Genomic DNA, 24,815 nt, shown 5'->3' with positions numbered 1-24,815 from the left:
TACCTATAAGTTGAATTAATTGTTGACGAAAATGTCGAATTAATTTTATTATTTAATTGTTATATAATAGTGTAAACAGTGAACTCTTGTTATGTCTAATCTCAAGGGAAATAGGAAAAAGTTCGGGAAAAGACCGAGTTTCATGCGAATTGAAAAAATTAGTAAATAACTTGAATGATTAAAATAAATAATTTGAATAATTGATACTAATAAAAAAAAATTAAGACGATTCATTATTATCGATATTTTTGACCAATCGTTTAATTATTTCTTAAATATAACGAAAAACGATTACATTTAATTTTATATCGAGTTATGGACAGTAAAATGTTATTGTGTGTTATGGTAGTTAACAAAATGATTTCAATATAATTAGAGATGATAACAAATCCGAGATAGCGACGTCCGACATAATCTACTGTACTATATTATAATATTATTGTTATTAACTTAATATATACAATAGTTATATAATAGTATATTATTGTATATACCTATAATACGGCTATACCTAAGTCAATAAGACAATATTGTCGTAGACATATTGTGTGAATAGGTTCGTAGCATAAATATCATAAAATAAAAATCGATATTTAAAAATGTCATTGTATAAAGACAAGTTATGTATATTATGTGATACCTTTGATAATAATTATTATTAGTAGTGGTAAGAAGTTCCAAGTCATTAATATTTTTAGAATTACAACAAAATAACTAAAACCATTATTTTGAAGTTTAATAACCAAAAAAAAATTTCAAAATTTCAGATTCTTGGAATCAAGTAACAACTTATAAAATTTATTTATACATTTTTAAAATATCATTATAGGTACTAAAGGTACTTATAGAAAAATATAAATTAAGTAGGCATAATGATAGTGAACAGTTTTAAGTTACCCCAGTAAATATTCTCTGAATAATAAAGAAAATTGTTTGTGGGTAAATGGTTTTATACGTGTGATTATTGTAATATCGTACAACAAAATTATAAATAAAAACGTATTTAAATTAGTTATAGACCATAGTATAATATTATCTTAATGATTCGCCACACTAATAAGAGCTGAATAATGAGGTCAGAATCGGGGGTCTTTTGTTATTTTTATTACGGTATATAACGGCTATTTTTGAATTCTCGTCAAAAATGTAATTGTCATGATTATAATAGCTGGCAATAGAGGCCAATTCATTGTCGGACCACCAGTGGCTGACCGGATAGTTGTAATATAGTCCTAACAGTTGACATATGGAAGTTATAAAAAAGTTTAACATATTATATTATACAGGATGTATCTTATGTCATTGTACGTGGGTTTCTTTAACGATTATGGATCGATGACATAGAAGTTCGTTAAAACGAAAAAAGATGTGTTTCTTTATTTTTAACAGGCAATTTTTTTTATAACAATTTCAAAATTTTTAAACACGCAGGTGTACCAGTAGCAAAATTAACTTTATTTTTTCAAAAGGTAACAACTATATTTTTTTAATGGATTCTGGTAAAGCTTTTTTTTCTGAAAATTTTGATAGTTAAATCAATGATTTAAAATCATCAATTTTGGTTCGCTAGTTTATTAACTATGGTCCTCTAAAGTTTAGTATAATATTATGCATTAATACTTTTAATTGAAATAATTAGTATAGGTTAAATTTACAAGAGCAAATTAATTTTTTCTTATAACTAATTTTTATAACTTGAAATTATATATAACCATAAGTTCCCTATATTGGTAGGTATCACATGCAAAGTATGAACTTAGCAGTTGAAATTCTTTGATAATTATTAATTTGTAAAATTTGTAGCACATAAATACAGATTAGTGATTACAGAACAGGATAGGTTAGTGCAGGGGTCACCAAATAATATTTTTGGAGTGCCACATTGGGAATTTTGAGCATTATCGGGAGCCATCAAAATTCAAAGCAAATATTCTTAACATATTACTCATTATAATGCAACAGTAACATAGTGATAGTGGCCTAGTGGAAATAAAATGATAATTACCGATTAGATTAATTAAAATAAAATAAAATACAAATTTATAATAATTATAATGTAAATAGAAAATTGGGTTAAAAATTTAAAATTATTTAGAAAAATTGTGAGACTTGCTCTCAACTAACTATATGAAATTGTTGTATGATTCGTGCACTTAATATTTTATATGCAGGTTCTGAATTTTTGATTTATGAAGTTCACAAATTACTGGACATTTTTCGGCAAATGATTTATATGAAGTCTCATAATAACGTTTAGTATTGAAAAGTTTAAAAACAGCTACAACTGCCGGGTGGCAAATCAAACACCTAACCTAGATACGACGTGTTGAAGACATCATTAATGACGAGTCGCATGGGATTAGGGCACGGATTAAAAGACAAGATCACGGATTAATCCGTTGATTAGGGTCTAGGTCTAGGGCACTGATTTGCAGTGCGCATGCGTTTCAGTACTCGTCGCATACATAGATAATTTATATAAGAATATCCACATGCACACCAGTGGCTCGCTCGGTACGCTGCGCTAGGACAAAAAACACGAAAAAATCTCCCGACTTGTTGTGCAACACCACCACAAGTTGGTCACAGGTTAACCGCCGTAGGTTAACATTCTCATCATTATCGGACAAGTGCTTATCACTCGATATAAATTGCGCGTGATAACGGTCGTACTAATAATCGCAATAATCGCATGCGTATTCCTGGCTCCAGAGTTCAAATTTCATTTCATAATTATTTATTTCACACAATAAAATATATTATATACAATTATTCACGTTTTTTTAATAATATTTCAAAATATATATCCATAAAATGGCGGATGCCATACACAGTGCGCCGAATTATGAAAGTGATCAAATGGATGTTTCGAAATCCAGTGAATGTGAATCAACAAACTATACAAATTGCTCTCACATTGTTAAAGTATTTGAAGTACTACAATCTTTACGCAAGTATGTTGTGACCTGTTACACGTTCAATCCTAGTAGAATAAATATTAATAACAGATGTTTGATTTAGAGATGAAGCTTTGTGTGATATTGCATTGAAAACGGATGATGGTACAACAATATTTGGTCATAGGGTTGTATTAATGTCTGCTAGTCAATATTTTCTGGCAATGTTCAGTAATTTCAATGAAAGCAAAAAAGATGTTGTTAATATAAAAGAGTTAGATTCAACCGTTTTGCAACTGTTGGTGGATTATATTTACACTGGCCAAATTATGATAAGCAAAGAAAATGTACAGGTAATAATAAATATTTGATTTGTGGTAGACATTCATCAATATGATTGAAATGCATTATTGTTATGTTCTCAAGGTTCTGTTACCAGCAGCAAATTTCTTTCAGTTAGACTTTGTAAAAAGCGCGTGTATTGAGTTTTTACAAACACAACTAGATCCTCAACATTGTATTGGTATTAGAGCATTTGCTGACTTACATAACTGTTTAGAATTGTTGTCAAGTTCTGAAGCATACATTAGAAAAAAGTTTCTGTATGATAAATTTAATTTGATTATCTAGTTTTGTTAATAATTTGTATAAATAATAGTATATTAATATGAATGGTTATGATTTTCAGAGATGTGGTTAAAGGTAAAGAATTTCTATCTTTATCTACTGAAGAAGTGATTGAGCTTATCTCCAGTAATGTTCTTAATGCCCCATCTGAAGAAAAAGTAAGTAAACTAAAATTCATAATAGTATGTGTATAGTACATTATTATATTAAATGGAATATCAATTTACTTACATATTATATTAACCTGTTCACTGATGGGTTGGATATTTTTATCTCAAGAAATATATGTATTGGCGGTTGTACACTTATACCATGTTAGAAAATATGATAAACTTATCACGTTAAATAATAAATAGAGACTTTAAATCACACAATTAAAAAAAAAAATAATAATCTATGTACATTATTTCATCCTTAAAGATTGATTATTATATCTCTATTAGCCACAATGTATATCGTACTTATAATATTTTTATTTCTTACAATAAACTGTAGTAGATTAAGGTCTGTAACTGAGTAACAAATTATAAAACTAAATAAATTAAACCACCTATAACAATTATTATTCATTAAGAGGACGCTACACAGACACTTGTTGTCTCCATCTTCCTAGTCTGTAAAATACAGCAAATTTTACGCTCAGCAGATCACGTTTAGCTCCGTTAGTTTAAAAATTAGAGTGAATTGACATCTTATACAATTTAAAGGTAAAATTATTATCTAGGGCATATCATAGGTTTTATTATATTTTAAATGAGAATTTTAAAATTGTTAACCTGTTTGTACATCTTAAAATGCTCATAACTCGCTTTAAAGTTAAAATAAAACATAAAGCCTATGAAACTCCCTATACTCTGTTCAAAATAAGAAGATGACCTGGCAGCAACCAATTTTTATTCTGCAACGGTCAGGCGCCGTTCTCACTACGGCGACATGGAACAAAGCCACGCTCATGCGCACAACTAGGGCGCCGGGTCATTATCTTATTTTGAACAGAGTATTGATCATTATATTACCTTTATATTTTAAAAGAGCTAAATGTGATCTGCTGAGCGTAAAATGTGCTATGTACTTGTGCTACTTGTAAGACGAGACAACAAATATCTGTGTAGCGTCCTCTTAACAATATTTCAATTTAAAATATATTACAATAAGTTGTTATCCATATATTATATTAAAAATTGATTTAAAACCTTAAAAAAAAAAATTATTTTTTGTCTTATTATACAAAGAGCATTTAAATAGCTTACCAGGTCAAAATAATGGTATTAGTTAAGTTATCATCAAATTTTCACCAAGGAAATATCTATTTTTGAGTGGTTTAATAAATAAATATATACTTATACAAGACTTAGCAAAAAAAAGATTGAGCTGCCTGATTGATGTCATAACTACATTTTAAAGAACAAATCATTTTTAATATTTTTGATTTTAAGTTTATTGGTGTATTATAGTAGTCCAAATAATGAAAAACTTTTGTTAAAATTCAAAATTAAAAAAATGATTTTTCAACGAGATAGTTAGAGTTGATGAATGGCCGCGTGACGTTATAGAGCCGACAAGTGAGCAGCCACCCATGTTTTACATGTAAAAGTAGTTTGATTTACACAATGACTTTAATGACTAACAATAGTATTTCAAAATTTTTTCTATTATTCTTAGTATATTTATGTTCTTAAGACAATGGTATGATTTAAAATTTAATATATCTTGTTATTGTATACATATTATAAATTATAATTAAGTAAAAATATTGGTTCGCGAATCACGTTGTATTGCTGTGTAAACCAAATTATACAAAATTTAGTATAATAGTTTTATCTAATATAAAAAAACTAGAAAGTATATAAAAACTATAAACACACAAAATACTTAAGGTTACATAAAAAAATAAAATTAAGTTAATCTAAACACTTTTACACATAAAATATACACCACCATTCCGATTTCAGCTCTATGACGTCACACGCATATTTTCAAACGCCTGTATCTCATTGAATAATTAGTATCTATAAATTTAATCTATTTAATTTTTTTTGTGGTACTCAAAAAAGAATATTTATATTAGAACTTTCCTTATATGGTAACATTTTCGAAATATTTTGACTTTTTGAGATTATTATAGCCTTGAGAACTTTTTCAAATTTTGAAAAAAAAAATTTTGATTGTTCTTGATAAAATCTTTTTTTCTTTCTAAAATTCATATAACTAAATTTGAATTTTATTGTATTTATTTGTTTTAGGTTTATGAATGTGTCATTAAATGGGTAAACTATAAACTAAATGATAGATATGATAGTTTGCCTAAATTAATGGAACATGTACGTTTGCCACTAGCATCTTTAGACTACATATCAACTAATGTAGTTGTAGAACCTCTTCTTAAAAACAGTCTTAAATGTATGTTTTTTCCCCATAAATATGGGTTTATTATAAATTTAATCTTATATATCTTATAATAATATTTTTAGGTAAAGATTATATAATAGAAGCTTTTCAATTACATGCACTTAAGACACAACAGCTTGTAACTATTCCACAAACTATTCGAAATACACCTAGAAAGTCTGGACAAAAGGTATGATTCTATTTTGATTAATTTAACTTTACAATAATGTTATTTATTTAATCTTATCAGGTTATTCTAGTGTTCAGTCATCATGAAGAAAATGATTTTTGGGAAATCCACTGGTATGACCCAACAACTAGCTTGTGGCAATTTTCAACAAAAATTAATTTGGATTATCATTTTTGTCATGGTTTAGCCTTAATTAAAGATAACTTTGTGTTTGCTATGTGTAATGAGTCATGCGTTTTAATGCTTGATTTATCTTTACAATCCTCTAGTTTGGTATCTATAAATGACTTGTCAGTCGAAAGATGTGATTACGGATTTGGTGTTTTAGACGACTGTTTATATGTAGTAAGTTTCTTATACATAATCAACTTATTTTATATTTTAAATATATTTTGTAATATAAAATGTTAGGTTGGCGGATTCAGTTTGAGTATTGGATGTTTGAATAGTGCAGAAGTCTTTGATATGAATTATCAAGAATGGAGAATGATATCTAATATGGATACCAAGAGATATGATATGGGTGTCGGAGTACTCAATAACCTTTTATATGTGGTAGATTACTATTTTATTAGATATTTTGTTTTAAGTTTATAATATATTTTAATATTCAATCGTGTATAGATAGGAGGATGTTCTCATGATGTTGATGGTGGTAGTATTTCATATTTGAAATCTGTCGAATGTTATGATCCCACTCTTGACACATGGACATCAGTTGTTGAAATGTCAGTATGTCGCAGTAATGTTTCGGTGGGTGTTTTGGATGGTTTTTTGTATGCTGTTGGAGGTAGAAATGAATCAGGATGTCTTAGAAGTGTAGAAGTCTACAAACCTGGTTCTAGAGCTTGGACATATATTGCTGATTTGCATTTGCCTCACTACAGTTATATATTAAGTAGGATCAATATTTTTTTGAAGATATCTTTTAACTGTATTGAATTAAAATTAATTTTTAATCTAGGTGTATTAGATGGCTTGCTGTATGTTATTGCTGGATTTAATGATCTGTCAGAAGAGCAGTTGGGTTCTATAGAAATATACAATCCCAACACCAATACCTGGTCCATAGAAAAATTGCCGAAAAGTAACTATGATTATGTTGATGGAGTAATCGTAGATAAAACAGTAGTCACCAAATTTCATAATTATTTTTCCCATTGTTAGTATACTATGGATCATACACAATGATACATTGATGTACATTATTTTGTGTTATTTATTATAAACCATTTATTAAAATTTTATCAATTTGTAATTGTTTGATCTAAATGTTTTTATATTTTTAAACTAATATATTATATTTGTTCAAATAAAAATGCTCATTAAAGCTGAATATAATGTGTTAATGTTTTATCATAATATGTATAATTAGAACGAGTATTCTTATGCACTAAAAAGTATCAAAATTGTGAAAATATGCAAGAAATAACTTTAAATTGTGTAATATCTAATATGGTAAATACATTTACAATTTTAATTTGATAATTACCTATTTTTACTAGTTTATAAATTGATGACTTTATCTAATTTAAAATAAACTAAACAACTTTAATTACAATTACTTAATAACCAAAAAAAAATGTAATTCTATAATTTATAATTTAATATTATTAAAATTAATTTAGTGCCTACAACATTTATTATTAATTTTCTGCTTGACAAAAAATTATTTTATACATTTTTTTGTATAAAAAACTGCACTCTATGTGTAAAAGTATCTTTGAATATGCCAGCTGTCTTCTGTTACTGGTTAGAGTAGACAAGTAAATTAAATTCACTCTAGCTATCCACATTTATTGATTAATCAGTTTTTGTAATATCATTATATTAAATCTGATTGACCTTATTGCATTTATCGCTCAACGCGTTTGCCACTAACGGTCAACAGACTGTATAATAATACTAGTAATATATTATGTGCGTTTAATGGATTCTAGTTGTTTATTATCAAACTTCTTCCACTAATTAATATCCATATTTTGAATAATCTATACAATTCGAAGATAGGCGAGTAAGTGGGTGTCGATTTGCTGTACAGTAGGTTACAAGTGGGTCATTGAAATGGATGGTGTTAAATTTGAATTCAATTGTATTACATCATTGTATAAAAAAGACGATCAGCCTATAATATTACCAAGTATAATTGATGATATTCTTGTGATTAAAGGGATCGCCGAAAACGTATTTTTCATAAGTTTTAGACCAAAAAGCGGTGTTAAATAAACATACTTCGGAATGTCCGATTTAAATTTTTATATATTCATAAACTCTGAAAAAATGTCTAGGTTTTAAGGAATTTTAAAGAATTTTAAATTTTTCAGACCTTAAAATTAATATTTTTTTCTTCAAAAATCTCATGAAATAATTGCTTCAAATTTTATCATTTATACCACAGCACTAACAGGCGTAATAATAATAATCTCTTTACCAAATTTCATAAAAATCTGTCCAGCCGTTTACATTAATTTCTATATATTAACAATATAATATGAATATATAATAATTTCAATTTGTTATTGAAACTTTATACGCTGGTACAGCCAACTATAGTATACATTAAAATATACTTAATTTAAGCAAAACGTATACGGAATTACGGGAAAATACGACAAGCTACAAGCTGATATTAATAGTATCCCGACCATAGCTTAAGATAAATCTTAAGCCATGATCCCGACTCGACGTAGGGCGAAAGATACAAATATCTTATAATCTATATTTTTTGACATACACAACATTTACGACTTTTCATTACGGATAACAATGATACAGAACTTGATTTTGGTTTGATAATCTTATAATCGGTTTTGTTTTGTACCCAACATTATCATCCATCAACGTTTCTTTTGCGGACTGTATAACCGAAATTAAAAAAGTTTGATGGCAATCGATTAAAGTGCGTCATACGAAGGAACGCGCATTTTGACCGGTTTAGTGTGAGTGTGTTTACGCGTTTCAATTATTGGTGCCTATTTTTGTTATGCGAGAAAAACGCATTTTATATTGTAGTCGGTCAATAAGCTATCCATTTTGATAACGTATGTGAAAACTTAGTTGCGATATTTATTTGAATAATTAAATTCATAAAATAATAAATAAATTATATAATAGCCATAATTTTTTAAAGTGAGTACAGTATTTATTTTTGAGTTTCTAATTGACTGTTAATGAATGGTATGTTCAATTTACTTGTTATTTGATAATTATTTATATTTAAAATGAGTAAAAAAGGCTACAAATTATTACATTTATTTATTTGTAAATACATAGGTACCTACGCGTTTTAATTATGTTAACCTTATTTTGTATGAGTAAAAACTCAAAATTCCAAAGTATGTTTTCAAATTTGGAAAAATTAATTTTACAATAGTCAATGGATTAATTTTTCAATTTTCAAAAGTAAGGGAGGGGGCCCATTCATTTTATTTACACACGGGCCCAAATTGGCGTACTTGCGGCACTGGGGCTGAAGCCCTCCCCCCCCCATTGCCGTATAATACATCTTAAAAAAAAATATTTATCAATAAGTTTCAACTGTCGTCAACTATAGTAAGCAAGACGTAAATTTCATATACATCTGACCAGAATGAATTCATTTTTGAAAAAACATTGTATATTTGCATACCAATTTTCCTAAAATTATCTGTAATTATTTGAATGAAAGACCTTGTATTAAATTGTCTAGCCATACAAATTAACTGTGGTTTTTACGAAATTTGAACTTTAAATGCTTATAAAAAATAACCATGATACCTATGTATCGTTAATATATTACCTATAATAAAACCTTACGTATTACATTTTTAAGCTTTTTGACCGGATAAATAATTTTTTATTGACATTTATAGAAAAGAAATTTAAACCAATCAAATAGAATCCAAGTGAGGATGGTTACCAAACAATTTTAATAAATTTTCATTTTTTTTTCTCCAATTATTTTAAAAATCGCTGAGCATTTTAAATTTCGACCTGCTAAAAGTACCAACTAGTTCCAATTTGATTCCAAAAACATACGTTGGGCACCGAAGATCAAAGCATTTTTTCTACCAGAAAAGTTGAAAAGTTACAAACATTTTAATATACCTCGAATAAACGTCTGAAATTATTGTACTGGACAAAACAAAAATAAAATTGTAACTAATTTTCAAGACACCCCCCCCCCCCCCATTGAAAAATCCTGCGTATGCTGTTCATTTTTAACCTTTTCCGACGTGTAGGAACTAAATCTGAAACTTACATTCGCCTTTAATACCGGCGGAGTTTCCATAAACCCATTACAGGTAAGAAAATAAAATTGGCGGAGTATGCATTAGACCTTTTCACTGCCTTTTTATGTGACCAGTATTCCGGCGGAGTTTACAATCGCCCTTAAACAATATAGTACACACACAATAGTTATTTGTGTCTATCGAATTATCTTCATAGGCGGTCCCAGGATTTTACTTCGGGTGCCGCATAGAAGGCTAATTTCTAAATGTTAGGGGTGTCGGGAATGTGTACGAAGTTAGATTTACTAAGTGAACCATAATTTACTTTAGACTATTATATATAATTTTTTTTTTTTAATTGATCATTTAAGCCCGGCAACTATGGCCATTAGCTGTTTGTTTGTTTATTTGTAGGGGAGGATACAGTTGGTTGGTAAACACGTGTGTGTAGTTTTTGGCAGATTTTCAAGAAGGCACCCGTAGGTATCTGCCATGCCCGGGTGGGGGATGGCAGCACTTGTTCTCCGGACACCGTGACTTGTCCGAAGAAAAATGCCGCCCATGGCCGAGGAATTAAACTCGGGTCGGCTGCGTCGCACTCGGCCACTCCGTCCCCCTATATAATATAATTGTTGAAACTAGTAAACTAGTAATTTCCTTTCCTCCGAACTTGGTTTTTCTTCATATTATGATTATTTGATAGCTGTGATCGTGACTATATAAATACCGCTGTCAGCCTAGGGTCTTAATCCTGGCTTGATCATCAGAACTACTAACAATAAATTATCCCAAGTGTTGGGTAAATTATACTTTCGATAAGAAACTCAATTACGTTACTCATTTCATTAATAATTTTTATTTAAATTACATTCGCGTTACCTGACATTATCATTAACTACACACACAAAGACGATCAGTAATCGAAGGAACGAAATAATTGCCTAAACACGACTCCTTAAAAATGACACATTTGCAGGGGCCTTAACGTCTTTATATTATTGTATAATTTTTTACTACACAAAAAATATACAAAGTGATGTATCCTATTGTCATTGTACGTGGTTTTTTTTTTTTTACAATTATCGATCGATGATATAGTTTCGTTAAAATGAAAAAAAAGACGCGTGTTTCTTTATTTTTAAAATGCAATTTTTTTATAATATTTTCAACATTTTTAAACACACAGTATTGTATGCCAATAATAAAATCGACTTTATTTTTTCAAATGGTATGATCACTATATATTTTTTGTTGGATTCCGGTAAAGCTTTTTTCCTGAACATTTTGACAGTCAAATAATCAATTTTCGTTCGCTAGGATATTAACTATGGTCCTCTAAAATTTAGTATAAGAATATGCGTTAATAATTTTAACTGAAATACCTAATTTACAAGAGCTAAATATATTTTTTTTTTTTTTGAAAACTGTTAAAACTATTGAAAAACTGCTATACTTTGTGCGTAGACCGTTCAGAAGAGACCACTTGCGTAATTACGTGTCCACGAGTCGCGACAGTTTATAGCTTAAAAAGAAATTAAAATTATCTTAGCAACGCCGCATCGATTCTCGTTAAATTATAACAATTTATTGTAGGTATTTAATAATTATAATATCCGCGTATCGATGCTTTTTGGAGGGGAAAAGTGCCGTTATTCGTTCTACGTATTCGCGATTATAGGTATATAGTGGCCAGGCACTGATCCAGAGCAAAGATCTGGGGGGGGGAGGAATTTTTTTACAACACAAATACAATTATATTAAAATATTATACTTTATTCTTAATTTAAAAATGTTGTCATAATAGTAAGTATAGGTAATCAATGTGATAAATAAATTATTGATTATTATTAATATATAAAGCGACAATGTGAAAAGATGTTTAGAATTTGTTTATTTGTTATTTAATATAATTTATAATATTTATATTTGTAAAAAATATGTCTAGGGGGGGCTGGGTCCTAGCCCCCCCCCCCCCCCCATGGATCCGTCCTGATAGTGGCCGATGGTCATGGAGATATTCGAACAATTAATAAATTGATATATTATTTTTATTGGTTCTTCCATTGTAACATACCTATTCTTTGTGGCGTCGGAGAAGGGGGGGCCGAGGGGGCAATTGACCACTCAGATATAATCTGCAAAAGTCCCCCCAACTACATTAAAACTAATGGGTATACAATCGTAGATTACGTTTAATTTATTGTAGTTTACGCATTCAAAATTGGTCTAATTTTCATGAATGTATGAATGTGCGTAATATTGTTATTATTATTACTATCAATTTATTATTTATTATTATGACACTACAATACATAGTTAACATATTGAGTAATTTTTATTTATATATTTTTACTTTTTACTTTTACAGGTATAAAGTAAATAGGTATGTTTTATGTTTTGTATCAATATATAAATGTATAAATACCAGATACCTATAACATATTTATATTTATATATATTATACTGCCTACGCCCTACATAATTATATCATATCAATACATTTATATAATTCTTATACTAAAATATACTATCTGCATTAAAATAATAAAATATTAAGAACGGTTTTCTGTTATAAATCACAAATAAATATATTATAATAGTTATTGTTACGTATTTTATGTTTTGCCCCCCCCCCCCTCATGGAAAATAGTTAAATAGTTGTATTTTTGCTACATATTTATTTTATTTGTATTATCAAAATAAAGTTGATCACATAAATAAAAATGTAATATTTAAAGTAAAAAAAAAAAATAAAATATAAATATATGTGTTTAAATTATGATAGCGGCAAGTTAAATCGTATCTTCTCATTTGATATGCCAATCTTAACTAATTTATATAAGTAATAAAGTAGTGTTAATAGTATTATAGTTATAACCAGGGCTTGGGAATTGTAGTCCTAAACATCATTAAAATAAGCGCTTAAAAACATCATTATAAGAACTCAAATAAGCATGTGAAAAACTTAAATTTAAGTAAAAATATTTAATCTAAAAAAAAAAGCTGATTGGGTATCATTAATTGGTATTTATTTTTATTTTTATATTTTTCCAGTTTGAAGCGACAGCGGAGGAGGGTTTGTTTGCACAATACTACTCCTCAGCAGCATCCATTGGTATTGGCAAAGCAGAACGTACTAATACTTTTACTGTTCGAATTTACCCATTTACTAATAATTTTGGATGTAAAATATCTTCAATTCTGAAGTGTCGTTGACACACATAACTGTTTACGGTCAACTGGCAACCTAATGATAAACTCCAACCATATACATTTTCCTACAAAATAAGAAAAAAAGAATAGACATCAACAATTATTTTAAAACAATATTTATGATGTTTATAAAACCTACTGTTGAAGGTTGGAAAAAGTTGATATCTTCATTCTCCTCTACATCAGTATTAGTCATACATCCTGGTACAGCACAATGAGGATCAAAATCCTAAATTAATAAAATAAAATAAATTTAATTTATGTATGTATCATTATATAAAAATTACAAATCTTTAATTTAAAAGAACTAATACTAATTATTACGTTGACAATAGTATATATATTATACTTTCAACACTGAATTACTAAAAAAGTGTTTCAACTTTTTTTTTTTATAAATACTGAAAACAAATTCAAAGATTAGTCAAAAATCTTGAAAACTCAATACTTGTTGCTCATAAATTGTTCTTTACAAAAGTAAATTTTTTTTTTAATTTCATAGTAATTTGAAGTTTGACAACATTTTTCATACTGAAACAAATTTAAAAATAATGAGAAGTTCTCTGCTGTGAATGTTGAGTGTATCTTGTGATTGAGTAAGTAACTGTAATGTATGAGTTTAATTTAAATTCAATGATAAGTCATTGCATGCAACAAATGATTTTGAGTGGAGATAGTCTGCCGTCTTATATTAATAAGTCATTTAATTTTACTATTAGTGAAACAGTAAGCAAAATGTATAGAAAAATAATCTAAATAATAATTTTAATATTATGTTATTGTGTTATTAAATACAATAATTATATCTCAAACAATTTCTATCCTCGGAACAATATTTTTGATTTCCAACAAAATAACATACATTGCTACAATTTTTACAATATTTAAGCTTCCAAAAAACTTTGAGTAAAATATTGTTTATTTATTGATAGATATTGGGATTTGACAAGAACTACTTATACCTTGTACTAAATGTCGGATATAATGAATTTAATTGTTTTATTCTGATATACAATATATTATAGTAAAGTTAATTGACTTTTAACTGAATTTGAGTTCCAAAGCTAGTCTACAAATTAACTAGATTATATATTTTTTTGTAACAAAGCAAGTAAATAATTGAATAAAATGTGCACATACAGTTTCCCCCTAAAAATCGAACATACAAACGTTATATAATAATATATTTTACTTTAGCTGTGTAAAATATTTGAAAATAATTATTGATAATACCTCGGATAGTACACAGCATTTAAAACTCATTAATACACAAAATGAAAACTAAGAATTTGAATAATAATTCTTAAAGTTTAAGTGTAACCTTCTAGTTGTATTAAATTAAAGATTGGGAACAAATGATATATTTTTATAGTTTTCAGTAGGTACACCATTATTATAGATAAACAAATATAGGTTTAAAAAAACAGATGATTTATCTGCATAACTAATATTATAATTACCATTATATGTCCGTTCAGTGGTTACAAGTGCAAATTAATCATATAATCAGCAGCCTCGAATGGTAAATACTAAAATCAAATAATACAATACTATCATAGTTATAGGTACATGTAAGGATTTGAGAAGTTTCAAAATGAAATTTGAAATTATTAAAATATTATCTAACATAAAATCATATTTTACCTTTTACACCACTAAATGGTAATGTAGGTAGGTTATTCCCAAAATGAAATTCTGAATCTGAAACATTTTTTAAATATAATAATATCTTACACAATAAAAAATAAGTTGCAAACACTTTAATTAATTTAATAAAAAAATTTTTACATTTAACGTAATGAGACCTAACCATGAACATCAAACGCACGCAGTGCTAAGGCAAACAGCAAGCTGCACTCTGCTCAGAATTCTGCAACAGCCACTTGTTATCACAAGTTAGTAGATAGTATAGTATAGACGAGATATGCAAATCGTAGTTATCCCTGAAAAATATTATTGCCATGACAAAATAAAGTATAAACCTTGTTTACAAACAAAACACAAACTCATTGAATGTATCATCACAAATCTAACTCAATTAGATAACAATAAATGATTTAAGAAATGTCGAATAATAAAATGTATTAATTATGGACCTGCATCGAAATCATGAACATCACAACATCAGACGCTCACAGTGGAAAAGCAAACAGCGAGTTGTACTCTGCTCGGAATTCTGCAGCAGCCACTAGTTGAGTAGTCACAAGTCAGTAGGTAGTCAGTATATAGCGGAAGAAGCGACGTGCAGATATACAAATCCTAGTTATTCCTGAAAAATATTATCGCCATGAACATTGTTTATAAACGTAACACGAAATAATTAAAATATGTATCGTCACAAGTCTAACTTCTTTGGATAACAATAAAATACGATTAAAGAAATGTCAAATAATAAAATAAATAAATTACCTTCATGTAAAAAGATGTAACCAATTACACAGAATAAGACAATGCCAATATTATTATTTGTTTATTATCTAAATGTGTTGGTTATTAGAAGTGATGGGCTCTATCGAATAATGACTATCGAATAATTCGATAGTATTTCAAATATTGGATAGTTCTGAAGTATTCGAATAATCGAATTATTCAATAGTTCTGAATTATTCGAATATTCGATAGTTCTGAAATAATTCGGTGTATTCGAACAGTTTTTAAATTGAAAACTATTCGGTCTATAAAAAAACATTCGAATGATACATTCGATAGTACAGCGTTACTATTCGATAGTGCCCATCGCTAGTTTGTAGTACCTATGGAGCCGTATCGTCGTTATCACGGCTTACCCAATCGGCGGTGTCTATGCGAGTCGGACGACGCTCGCCCGGAAAGGAAGAGGCCCCACCGTAGATATAATATTCAACAACTAGATAGCCGTCTCCTTTTAGTCATCGAAGTCGGCCGCCATTTACAAAGCGGGCAATGTTTACAAAATAATATTATTACAGTATATATTATTATGTATGGATAAATATATAATATGCATATAAATAAATGTAAAACAAATGTACCTAAACATTGCCTGCTTTATAAATGGCGACCGACTTCAAAATTGGTCACAACTGTAAAGACGGCTATCTAGTTGTTGTATATACTTGTACATATTATCTATGGGCCTCACTACCACAATTTTTTTTGTCAAAATTTTCTGTTTCTAATTCCAACGATACGTGTCGACAATTATCAGGACTTTCATTCTAAAATGTTCGGATCGTCCGTAATGATATAAACAAGGGGAGCAGCATTTTTAATTTTTGTGATTTAAATTGCAATAAAAATTGTATAATATTCAAAAAAATTCAGAATTTCCAACTTAAATATTTAATTAACTAAACACAATTTTAAAATTGTGCCTCGATCGATCCTCGTACATGTTTGGAAAAAAAAAATATTTTGTAGACTGCATATCGAGACAATCGTTGCGACGTATTGTTGGAGTTAGAATCGTATGTTTGAGTGAAAAATAAACATATTTCATGATCACAATATTACATACTGATAGTGACGTGTGCGTGCGAGGAGGGCGTGAGCACTCCGTACCGCTAAAATTTCACGTTTAGAGTTTATCTCCAAAGTATGCCACAAAAATATACGTAAATGATTATGACTTAGTATTGTTTTATTGAATTTTTTATTATTTTTTTCAAAAAAAGTTTGTTTTAATCGTAAATGATAATGATTATTGTTTTATTAACATTTTTATTATATTTTTCAAACAATTTTATGTTAATATATTGCAAGACTGATATTTTTTACAGCAATACGGTATTAATTTTTTGTAGGAGTTAACACTATCTTTTATAGGAGTTAACACTATCTTTTGTAGGAGATAACACTACATCTGTAGGAGTTTACCATTTCCCCTAAAATCGACCCGCATGGACGCCACACACACTAATAATCATTTACGACCAATACAAAGATCTCGGGTGGCAACGGCGAGATGAGAAATTGCCTAAATAATTCCCCTTAAATGTTAAAAACTGTTAGCTCCAATTAACAAGGCTGGGCATTAAGAGTTCATAAGTAATAAGTTAAGTTAATTTGAACTCATTAACTTAACTTATAAGTTTGCTGTTTTAATTACCTAACTCAACTTTATTTTAACTCATTTTTATCTATGTTAACTTAAAATCATTTAAAATTATTTTTAATACTACCAATCAAGTTAATTTTGAACTAACAGAAATTTTTCTGAAAAACATTATTTATTTAATTTATTGTTCGTAGAATATAGAAAATATTATCAGAAAAAAAAGGAATACTTGCGAAGAGTTTTGTATATTGATTTATAAATAAAAACCAATATCAGTAATATGTCGTATTAATTAGGAAATAATTAATAATAATATAGGGGTAATTATTATGTATCTAACACTATAACTGTCCGTATATAAAGACATCAATAGGTACGAGCTCTCGAAGCTATGATTTATAATACCTATTTACGAGGTACTTGTTAGTTATTACTTATTAATTTATTTTGTAATATAATTATTTTATTACAAAAATACCTTCCTACTTATACTGGTGTATTATACATTTATACATTATTATAGTTCATACCACGGTTTTCTAATCTCACGGTTATCAGATTCAAATAATGATTATAAACTATTCTTTTTGACAATACTTTGTCTAACACAAATATTAAATCTCCTTCAGAATAATTACTAAATACACTTAAAGAAATATATACTAAGTATAATACTGCCATCCCTTCATCTGCAAATTTTGAGCGGCTTTTTAGTGCTGGAGGACAGTTACTAAATAAGAGAAGAGGATCAATGGCAGATCAAAATGTTTAGATGGCATTACTATTAAAATTTAATAGATATTTTAAATAAAAATATAGCAGTTTTTTTTTATAATTTTTAAATGATTGAGTAATTTATTTTTTGAATTGTAAATGTTACAATACAGTACCTAAGCACATTCACGCTAAAATTTAAATTTAAATGAACCAAGAGTGAAATATAGATTTCTAAAATGACATGTATCTTTATTAATAGGTATATTTATATCCAAGTGATTAACATGTCGTATTGGTTATTTTAATACGTTTTCAATGCATTTTTTAACTTATTAATTGAAGTTAAGTTAAGTTAACATTATTTGTTAACTTAATTTAAATTTAATTGATGTTTTAAAAATGTCGATTAACTTAACTTTTAACTTAATTGAAAAAAAAATACTTTACTTATAACGAGTTAAAAAATATCATTAACTTGCCCAGCCTTGCCAATTAATAAGTGTAGTTATTTTAATTTAATTTAAAAATGCATTAATAAGGTATTAAAATAAGTTATAATCACTTGTTTAGTATTATACCTATCAAAGTTGAAAGTATCAACCTATGGATATAATATCTTAATTCGTGGTCCCTGCAGTTATCTTATCTACGGTGGAACCTTTTTGTGGCCGTCCTAGGACCATCGCCAACCATATCGTTTCCAGTCCATTATATCGTAAAACAACCACAGCCTTTTTTCTTCTATACTACTACGATGGTGGTGGGAAAATGTGTTGATTGGCTGATAGTGTGAGTTATCACGTTTGTCCACACGACGCCAGCATAGGTAACGCATTAAGAAGAGAAGATTTATAGAACATTATCTTTCAGAAAAGATGCTATACTTGATACTTTTGAGCAAGTTTAGAGGGAGAAAAGGGTTTACAGAATAAAAAAGAAAAAGAAATAAATATCATTGTAAAACCATTACATTCCTCGCTACGCTCAGAATCTAAAAATAATTAATATAAAATTGAATATAAAATTAAATATAAAACAAAATAAAAATTAAATTAATAAATATTAAAATACTTGTGCCATGTCCCTCAGAAACGCGTTAAATGTCAGTTTTATTCATACTTCTCCACCATGTTTCAATAAGATACCTGTAATAGTTATTATATTATTATATATACTTAGGTTTTATTACTATATTATAATATTTATTATTATATTTTGCCACTTTAGAACCCAACCCTGACCAGCCATCGGAATGTAATGTAAACCCAACAATAACCTCTCTTTGTATAATTTCATGCAATGTGTTTTTGTCCTTTTTTTGGACGACAAAATACCTTCATTTATACTACCTATATAATTATATCAATACATTTATATAATTCTTACACTACCAATATAAACATAAAAATAATAAAATATGAAGAAAGAATAGTTGTTAGGTGTTTATGTTTTGCCCCCCCCCCCCTCATGGAAAATAGTTCCTGCGCCACTGCCTATTCTGCATTCTGCCAAAAGTAGGTATTTCATTAAAATATGTTCATTCGCTGACGTCTATTGTAAACACCTACGTAGGTAGGTAACTTAAAACATATTGTTTAAAAATAAATCAACCAGTTCAAATATTAGGCTAGGTAAAACTACTTAGATAAAACATTAAACTAGTTTATAATAATATAATCTATACACACTGCACTGTATTTATATACTAGCCAACTAGCTGTGTAAGAACTAAAGTACCTAATTGCCATCATTCCCTTGGTCGAATTTACTCTTACCTATACTATAACGGGATAAAATATCTTATGGCCGCCAGCCGGACATAACTGAAAAATAAGGTTGTAAACTATTGTCACTTCACTTTTATGTTGATATAAGAATTTTTTTAACAAATTAACATTTATGATGGATATAGTATAAGTAAACAGATACTACCTAATTTCTTTTTATGTTAACCATACATATTATGTAAATTGTTTTTCAATACAATAAATCATAGTGTATTAAGTATACGATATTTTAAATTGTAAAATATACATGCAAACATTTGAAACATGCACTACAAAAGTACAAAATAGGCAAGAAAAGTTTGCCTAACACACACTGATTGGATATTATGATTTTAGACTTGTAATTTATGTTTGGCCAACACAACCCCACAGGCTGCAAATACCCGTGTTAAAAATCTGTACAGTTAACATTTAACAGAGTTTGAAAAAGGTGAAATCTGGGGGCAATGTAGGTCATTTAAATGTAATTATGCTACATATTTATTTTATTTGTATTATCAAAATAAAGTTGATCACATAAATAAAAATGTAATATTTAAAGTAAAAAAAAAAAAAAAAAATAAAATATAAATATATGTGTTTAAATTATGATAGCGGCAAGTTAAATCGTATCTTCTCATTTGATATGCCAATCTTGACTAATGTATATAAGTAATAAAGTAGTGTTAATAGTATTATAGTTATAACCAGGGCTTGGGAATTGTAGTCCTTAACATCATTAAAATAAGCCCTTAAAAACATCATTATAAAAACTCAAATAAGCATGTAAAAAACTTTAAGTAAAATTTAAGTAAAAATATTTAATCTAAAAATAAAAGCTGATTAGGTATCATTAATTGGTATTTATTTTTATTTGTATGTTTATCCAGTTTGAAGCGACAGCGGAGGGGGGTTTGTTTGCACAATACTACTCCTCAGCAGCATCCATTGGTATTGGCAAAGTAGAACGGTCTAATGCTTTTACTATTATAATTGAACCATCTACCAATACTCTTCCATAAATAATATCTTCACTTCTGAAGTGTCGTTGACACACCACACAACTGTTTACGGTCAACTGGCAACCTAATGATAAACTCCAATCATATAATTGTTCCTACAAAATAAGAAAAAAAAACGGATATCAACAATTATTTTAAAACAATAATTATGAATGTTTATAAAACCTACTATTGACGTTGGTCGGAACAAGCTGATATTCTCATTCTCCTTTACATCAGTATTAGTTAGACATCCTGGTACAGCACAATGAGGATCAAAATCCTAAATTAATAAAATAAAATAAATTTAATTTATGTATGTATCATTATATATAAATTACAAATCTTTAATGTAAAAGAACTAATACTAATTATCACGTATATTATATTTTTGAATTCCAACAAAATAACTTACATTGCTACAATGTTGTCAATATTTAAACTTCAAAAAACTATGAGTAAAATATTGTTTATTTATTGATACATTTTTGGGATTTGGCAAGAACTACTTATGAGGAACCTTGTACTTAATGTTTGAGCATTAGCTATAAAAATTTAATATTTTATAAACTGAATTAATATTACTATCTACAAAATAATTTACTAATGTTTTTAATTTAGGAAAATTGTGTCAAAATTTAAACTTAATGGACTTTAAAAAAAAATGCTATGAGAACAACTTCAGCAGGTTCTTGCAATATATTTAACTCAATTTTCTATCTTTAACAAATATGAGAAAAATCATATCATTCCAAAATCAATTTATCTATCACTCAGCTAATGATCTAACAATATCTAATGCAAAACAGGTCATAAACTGTATCGTTCTCGTTGAAGTTTTATTAATTAATTTTAAACAAAAACAAAACATTTCTGATAAGATAAACAATTTTTTGTTTCAAGGTTATAAGACAAAATACATTTAGAGGTAGACTACTTTAATGAAGTAGCTCAAGATATAGTGAAATGGAATGAAGTTTGTTTAGGGCATTTGTTGACTCCGTCTTATAAACATACAACATTGTAAATTTTACGTTCACAACAACACATTTTTCTCTATAATTTCTAAAATTAAAATGAATTTACCTCTTATTCAATTTAAAAGTAAGAATATTAACCACAGCGTTTCCGAGGATTTTATTGATATTGATATTTTTAAGTGAGTTCTAAAAAATGTCATAACTGCCTTATTAGTTCTAAGGAAAAATATCACTGAAAGCCTCGAGACACCCTTCTTACCATTAAATTTTATAAGAGGTAAATTAATTCTAAATTTAGAAACAACAGAGTAAAATATATTATTGTGAACGTCAAATTTCATATGCTGTACGTTTGCAAGACGAAGACAACAAATCCCAGTGTAGTGTCCTCTTAATGTACAAAAAAAAATGCACACATGGTTAACTTAAACGTAGCATTGTGAAACTAAACTATTGATAAAACCAATGACCAAATGCAAAACCATAATGTATGTGTTTTGAAATGGAGACATAATAGGTATAAAATAATATAATATTTATCTAATTATAAAATATCTTAAATAACATTTCTATGATGACTAAATATTACTTTATTAAAATTACTCATCATGCTACTACAATCAATGTATTCATTGTCAACAATATGAATTTAATTGTTTTATTCTGATATACAATATATAGTAAAGTTAATTGACTTTTAACTGAATTTGTGTTTCATAACTAGTCTACAAATTAACTAGGTTATATATTTTTTTGTAACAAAGCAAGTAAATAATTGAATAAAATGTGCACATACAGTTGCCCCCCAAAAATCAAACATACAAACGTTATATAATAATATATTTGTTGTTACTTTAGCTGTGTAAAAATATTTGAAAATAATTATTGATAATACCTCCGATAGTACACAGCATTTAAAACTCATTAATACACAAAATGAAAACTAAGAAATTGATTAATAATTCTTAAAGTTTCAGTGTAACCTTCTTGTTTTATTAAATTAAAGATTGGGAACAAATGATTTATTTTTATAGTTTTCAGTAGGTACACCATTATTATAGCTCAACAAATATAAGTATATAAACAACAGATGATTTATCTGCATAACTAATATTATAATTACCATTATACGTCCGTTCTGTGGTTACAAGTGCAAATTAATCATATAATCAGCAGCCTCGAATGGTAAATACTAAAATCAAATAATACAATACTATCATAGTTATAGGTACATGTAAGGATTTGAGAAGTTTCAAAATGAAATTTGAAATTATTAAAATATAATCTAACATAAAATCATATTTTACCTTTTACACCACTAAATGGTAATGTAGGTAGGTTATTCCCAAAATGAAATTCTGAATCTGAAACATTTTTTAAATATAATATTAATATCTTACACAATAAAAAATAAGTTTCAAACACTTTAATTAATTTAATAAAAAAATTTTTACATTTAACGTAATGTAGATTATCAAAAAATACTTGTTTTCTTTTGAATCGAAATCATGAACATCAGACGCACGCAGTGCTAATGCAAACAGCAAGCTGCACTCTGCTCAGAATTCTGCAACAACCACTTGTTATCACAAGTTAGTAGTTAGTATAGTATAGACGAGATATGCAAATCGTAGTTATCCCTGAAAAATATTATTGCCATGACAAAATAAAGTATAAACCTTGTTTACAAACAAAACACAAACTCATTGAATGTATCATCACAAGTCTCAATCAATTAGATAACTATAAATGATTTAAGAAATGTCGAATAATAAAATGTATTAATTAGGTACCTGCATCGAAATCATGAACATCACAACATTAGACGCTCGCAGTGGAAAAGCAATCAGCGAGTTGCACTCTGCTCGGAATTCTGCAGCAGCCACTAGTTAAGTCAGTCGGTAGTCAGTATATAGCGGAAGAAGCGACGTGCAGATATACAAATCCTAGTTATTCCTGAAAAATATTATAGTCATAAACATTGTTTATAAGCGTAACACGAAATCATTAAAATATGTATCGTCACAAGTCTAACTTCTTTGGATAACAATAAAATATGATTAAAGAAATGTGAAATAATAAAATAAATAAATTACCTTCATGTAAAAAGATGTAACCAATTAAACAGAATAAGACAATGCTAATTATTTGTTTATTATCTAAATGTGTTGGTTATTAAAGGTGATGGTCTCTATCGAATAATGACTATCGAATTATTCGATAGTATTTTAAATATTGGATAGTTCTGAAGTATTCGAATAATCGAATTATTCAATAGTTCTGAATTATTCGAATATTCGATGGTTCTGAAAAAATTCGGTGTATTCGAACAGTTTTTAAATTGAAAACTATTCGGTCATATAAAAAAACATTCGAATGATACATTCGATAGTACAGCGTTACTATTCGATAGTGCCCATCACTAGTTTGTAGTACCTATGGAGCCGTATCGTCGTTATCACGGCTTACACAATCGGCGGTGTCTATGCGAGTCGGACGACGCTTGCCCGGAAATGAAGATAATAATAAATTATAGTATTCAACAACTAGATAGCCGTCTCCTTTTAGTCATCGAAGTCGGCCGCCATTTACAAAGCGGGCAATGTTTACAAAATAATATTATTACAGTATATATTATTATGTATGGATAAATATATAATATGCATATAAATAAATGTAAAACAAATGTACCTAAACATTGCCTGCTTTATAAATGGCGACCGACTTCAAACTTGGTCACAACTGTAGAGTAAAGACGGCTATCTAGTTGTTGTATATACTTGTATATA

General features: G+C 28.0%; 1 protein-coding gene and 2 long non-coding RNA genes across 4 annotated transcripts; 1 reads left to right on the top strand and 2 right to left on the bottom strand.

Annotated features, from left to right (window-relative positions):
* Nucleotides 1-2,699: 2,699 nt before the first annotated feature.
* On the top strand, nucleotides 2,700-7,479 carry LOC132946742 (kelch-like protein 3). 2 transcript variants are annotated; one of them, XM_061016805.1, is made up of 10 exons: nucleotides 2,700-2,954; nucleotides 3,022-3,244; nucleotides 3,324-3,499; nucleotides 3,586-3,682; nucleotides 5,768-5,924; nucleotides 5,996-6,102; nucleotides 6,163-6,447; nucleotides 6,514-6,657; nucleotides 6,727-7,000; nucleotides 7,067-7,479. In XM_061016805.1, exons 1-10 carry the CDS (start codon nucleotides 2,815-2,817, stop codon nucleotides 7,267-7,269), a joined length of 1,806 nt encoding a protein of 601 aa, XP_060872788.1. In that variant the 5' UTR covers nucleotides 2,700-2,814; the 3' UTR covers nucleotides 7,270-7,479. The 2 variants fall into 2 exon arrangements, with proteins under 2 accessions (XP_060872788.1, XP_060872787.1); XM_061016804.1 differs by having other exon boundaries at nucleotides 3,022-3,250; nucleotides 7,067-7,476.
* A 4,642-nt stretch (nucleotides 7,480-12,121) lies between these two features.
* Nucleotides 12,122-16,199, bottom strand: LOC132946834 (uncharacterized). The gene is made up of 7 exons (XR_009664782.1): nucleotides 15,936-16,199; nucleotides 15,623-15,795; nucleotides 15,315-15,469; nucleotides 15,171-15,227; nucleotides 14,987-15,055; nucleotides 13,666-13,755; nucleotides 12,122-13,591 (listed from the first exon to the last, which is right to left on the bottom strand). It is a non-coding gene; the product is annotated as an uncharacterized LOC132946834 (long non-coding RNA).
* A 4,289-nt stretch (nucleotides 16,200-20,488) lies between these two features.
* LOC132946909 (uncharacterized) lies at nucleotides 20,489-24,417 on the bottom strand. The gene is made up of 7 exons (XR_009664794.1): nucleotides 24,123-24,417; nucleotides 23,820-23,982; nucleotides 23,481-23,666; nucleotides 23,334-23,390; nucleotides 23,150-23,218; nucleotides 21,237-21,329; nucleotides 20,489-21,162 (listed from the first exon to the last, which is right to left on the bottom strand). It is a non-coding gene; the product is annotated as an uncharacterized LOC132946909 (long non-coding RNA).
* Nucleotides 24,418-24,815: the final 398 nt, after the last annotated feature.

The sequence above is a fragment of the Metopolophium dirhodum genome, chromosome 6, assembly GCF_019925205.1.
Source record: "Metopolophium dirhodum isolate CAU chromosome 6, ASM1992520v1, whole genome shotgun sequence".
NCBI classification, from domain to species: domain Eukaryota; kingdom Metazoa; phylum Arthropoda; class Insecta; order Hemiptera; family Aphididae; genus Metopolophium; species Metopolophium dirhodum.
The sequence above is the reverse complement of the archived record's forward strand: the minus strand, read 5'-3'. Positions and strand labels throughout refer to the sequence as shown.

What these genes read in the sequence shown, in the direction of transcription:
- LOC132946742 (XM_061016804.1), top strand. Translation starts at nt 2,815, where the DNA reads ATGGCGGATGCCATACACAGTGCGCCGAATTATGAAAGTGATCAAATG. An exon ending in TAGACGACTGTTTATATGTA is followed by an intron (nt 6,448 to 6,513) that starts GTAAGTTTCTTA and finishes ATAAAATGTTAG; the next exon opens with GTTGGCGGATTCAGTTTGAG. An exon ending in TCAATAACCTTTTATATGTG is followed by an intron (nt 6,658 to 6,726) that starts GTAGATTACTAT and finishes AATCGTGTATAG; the next exon opens with ATAGGAGGATGTTCTCATGA.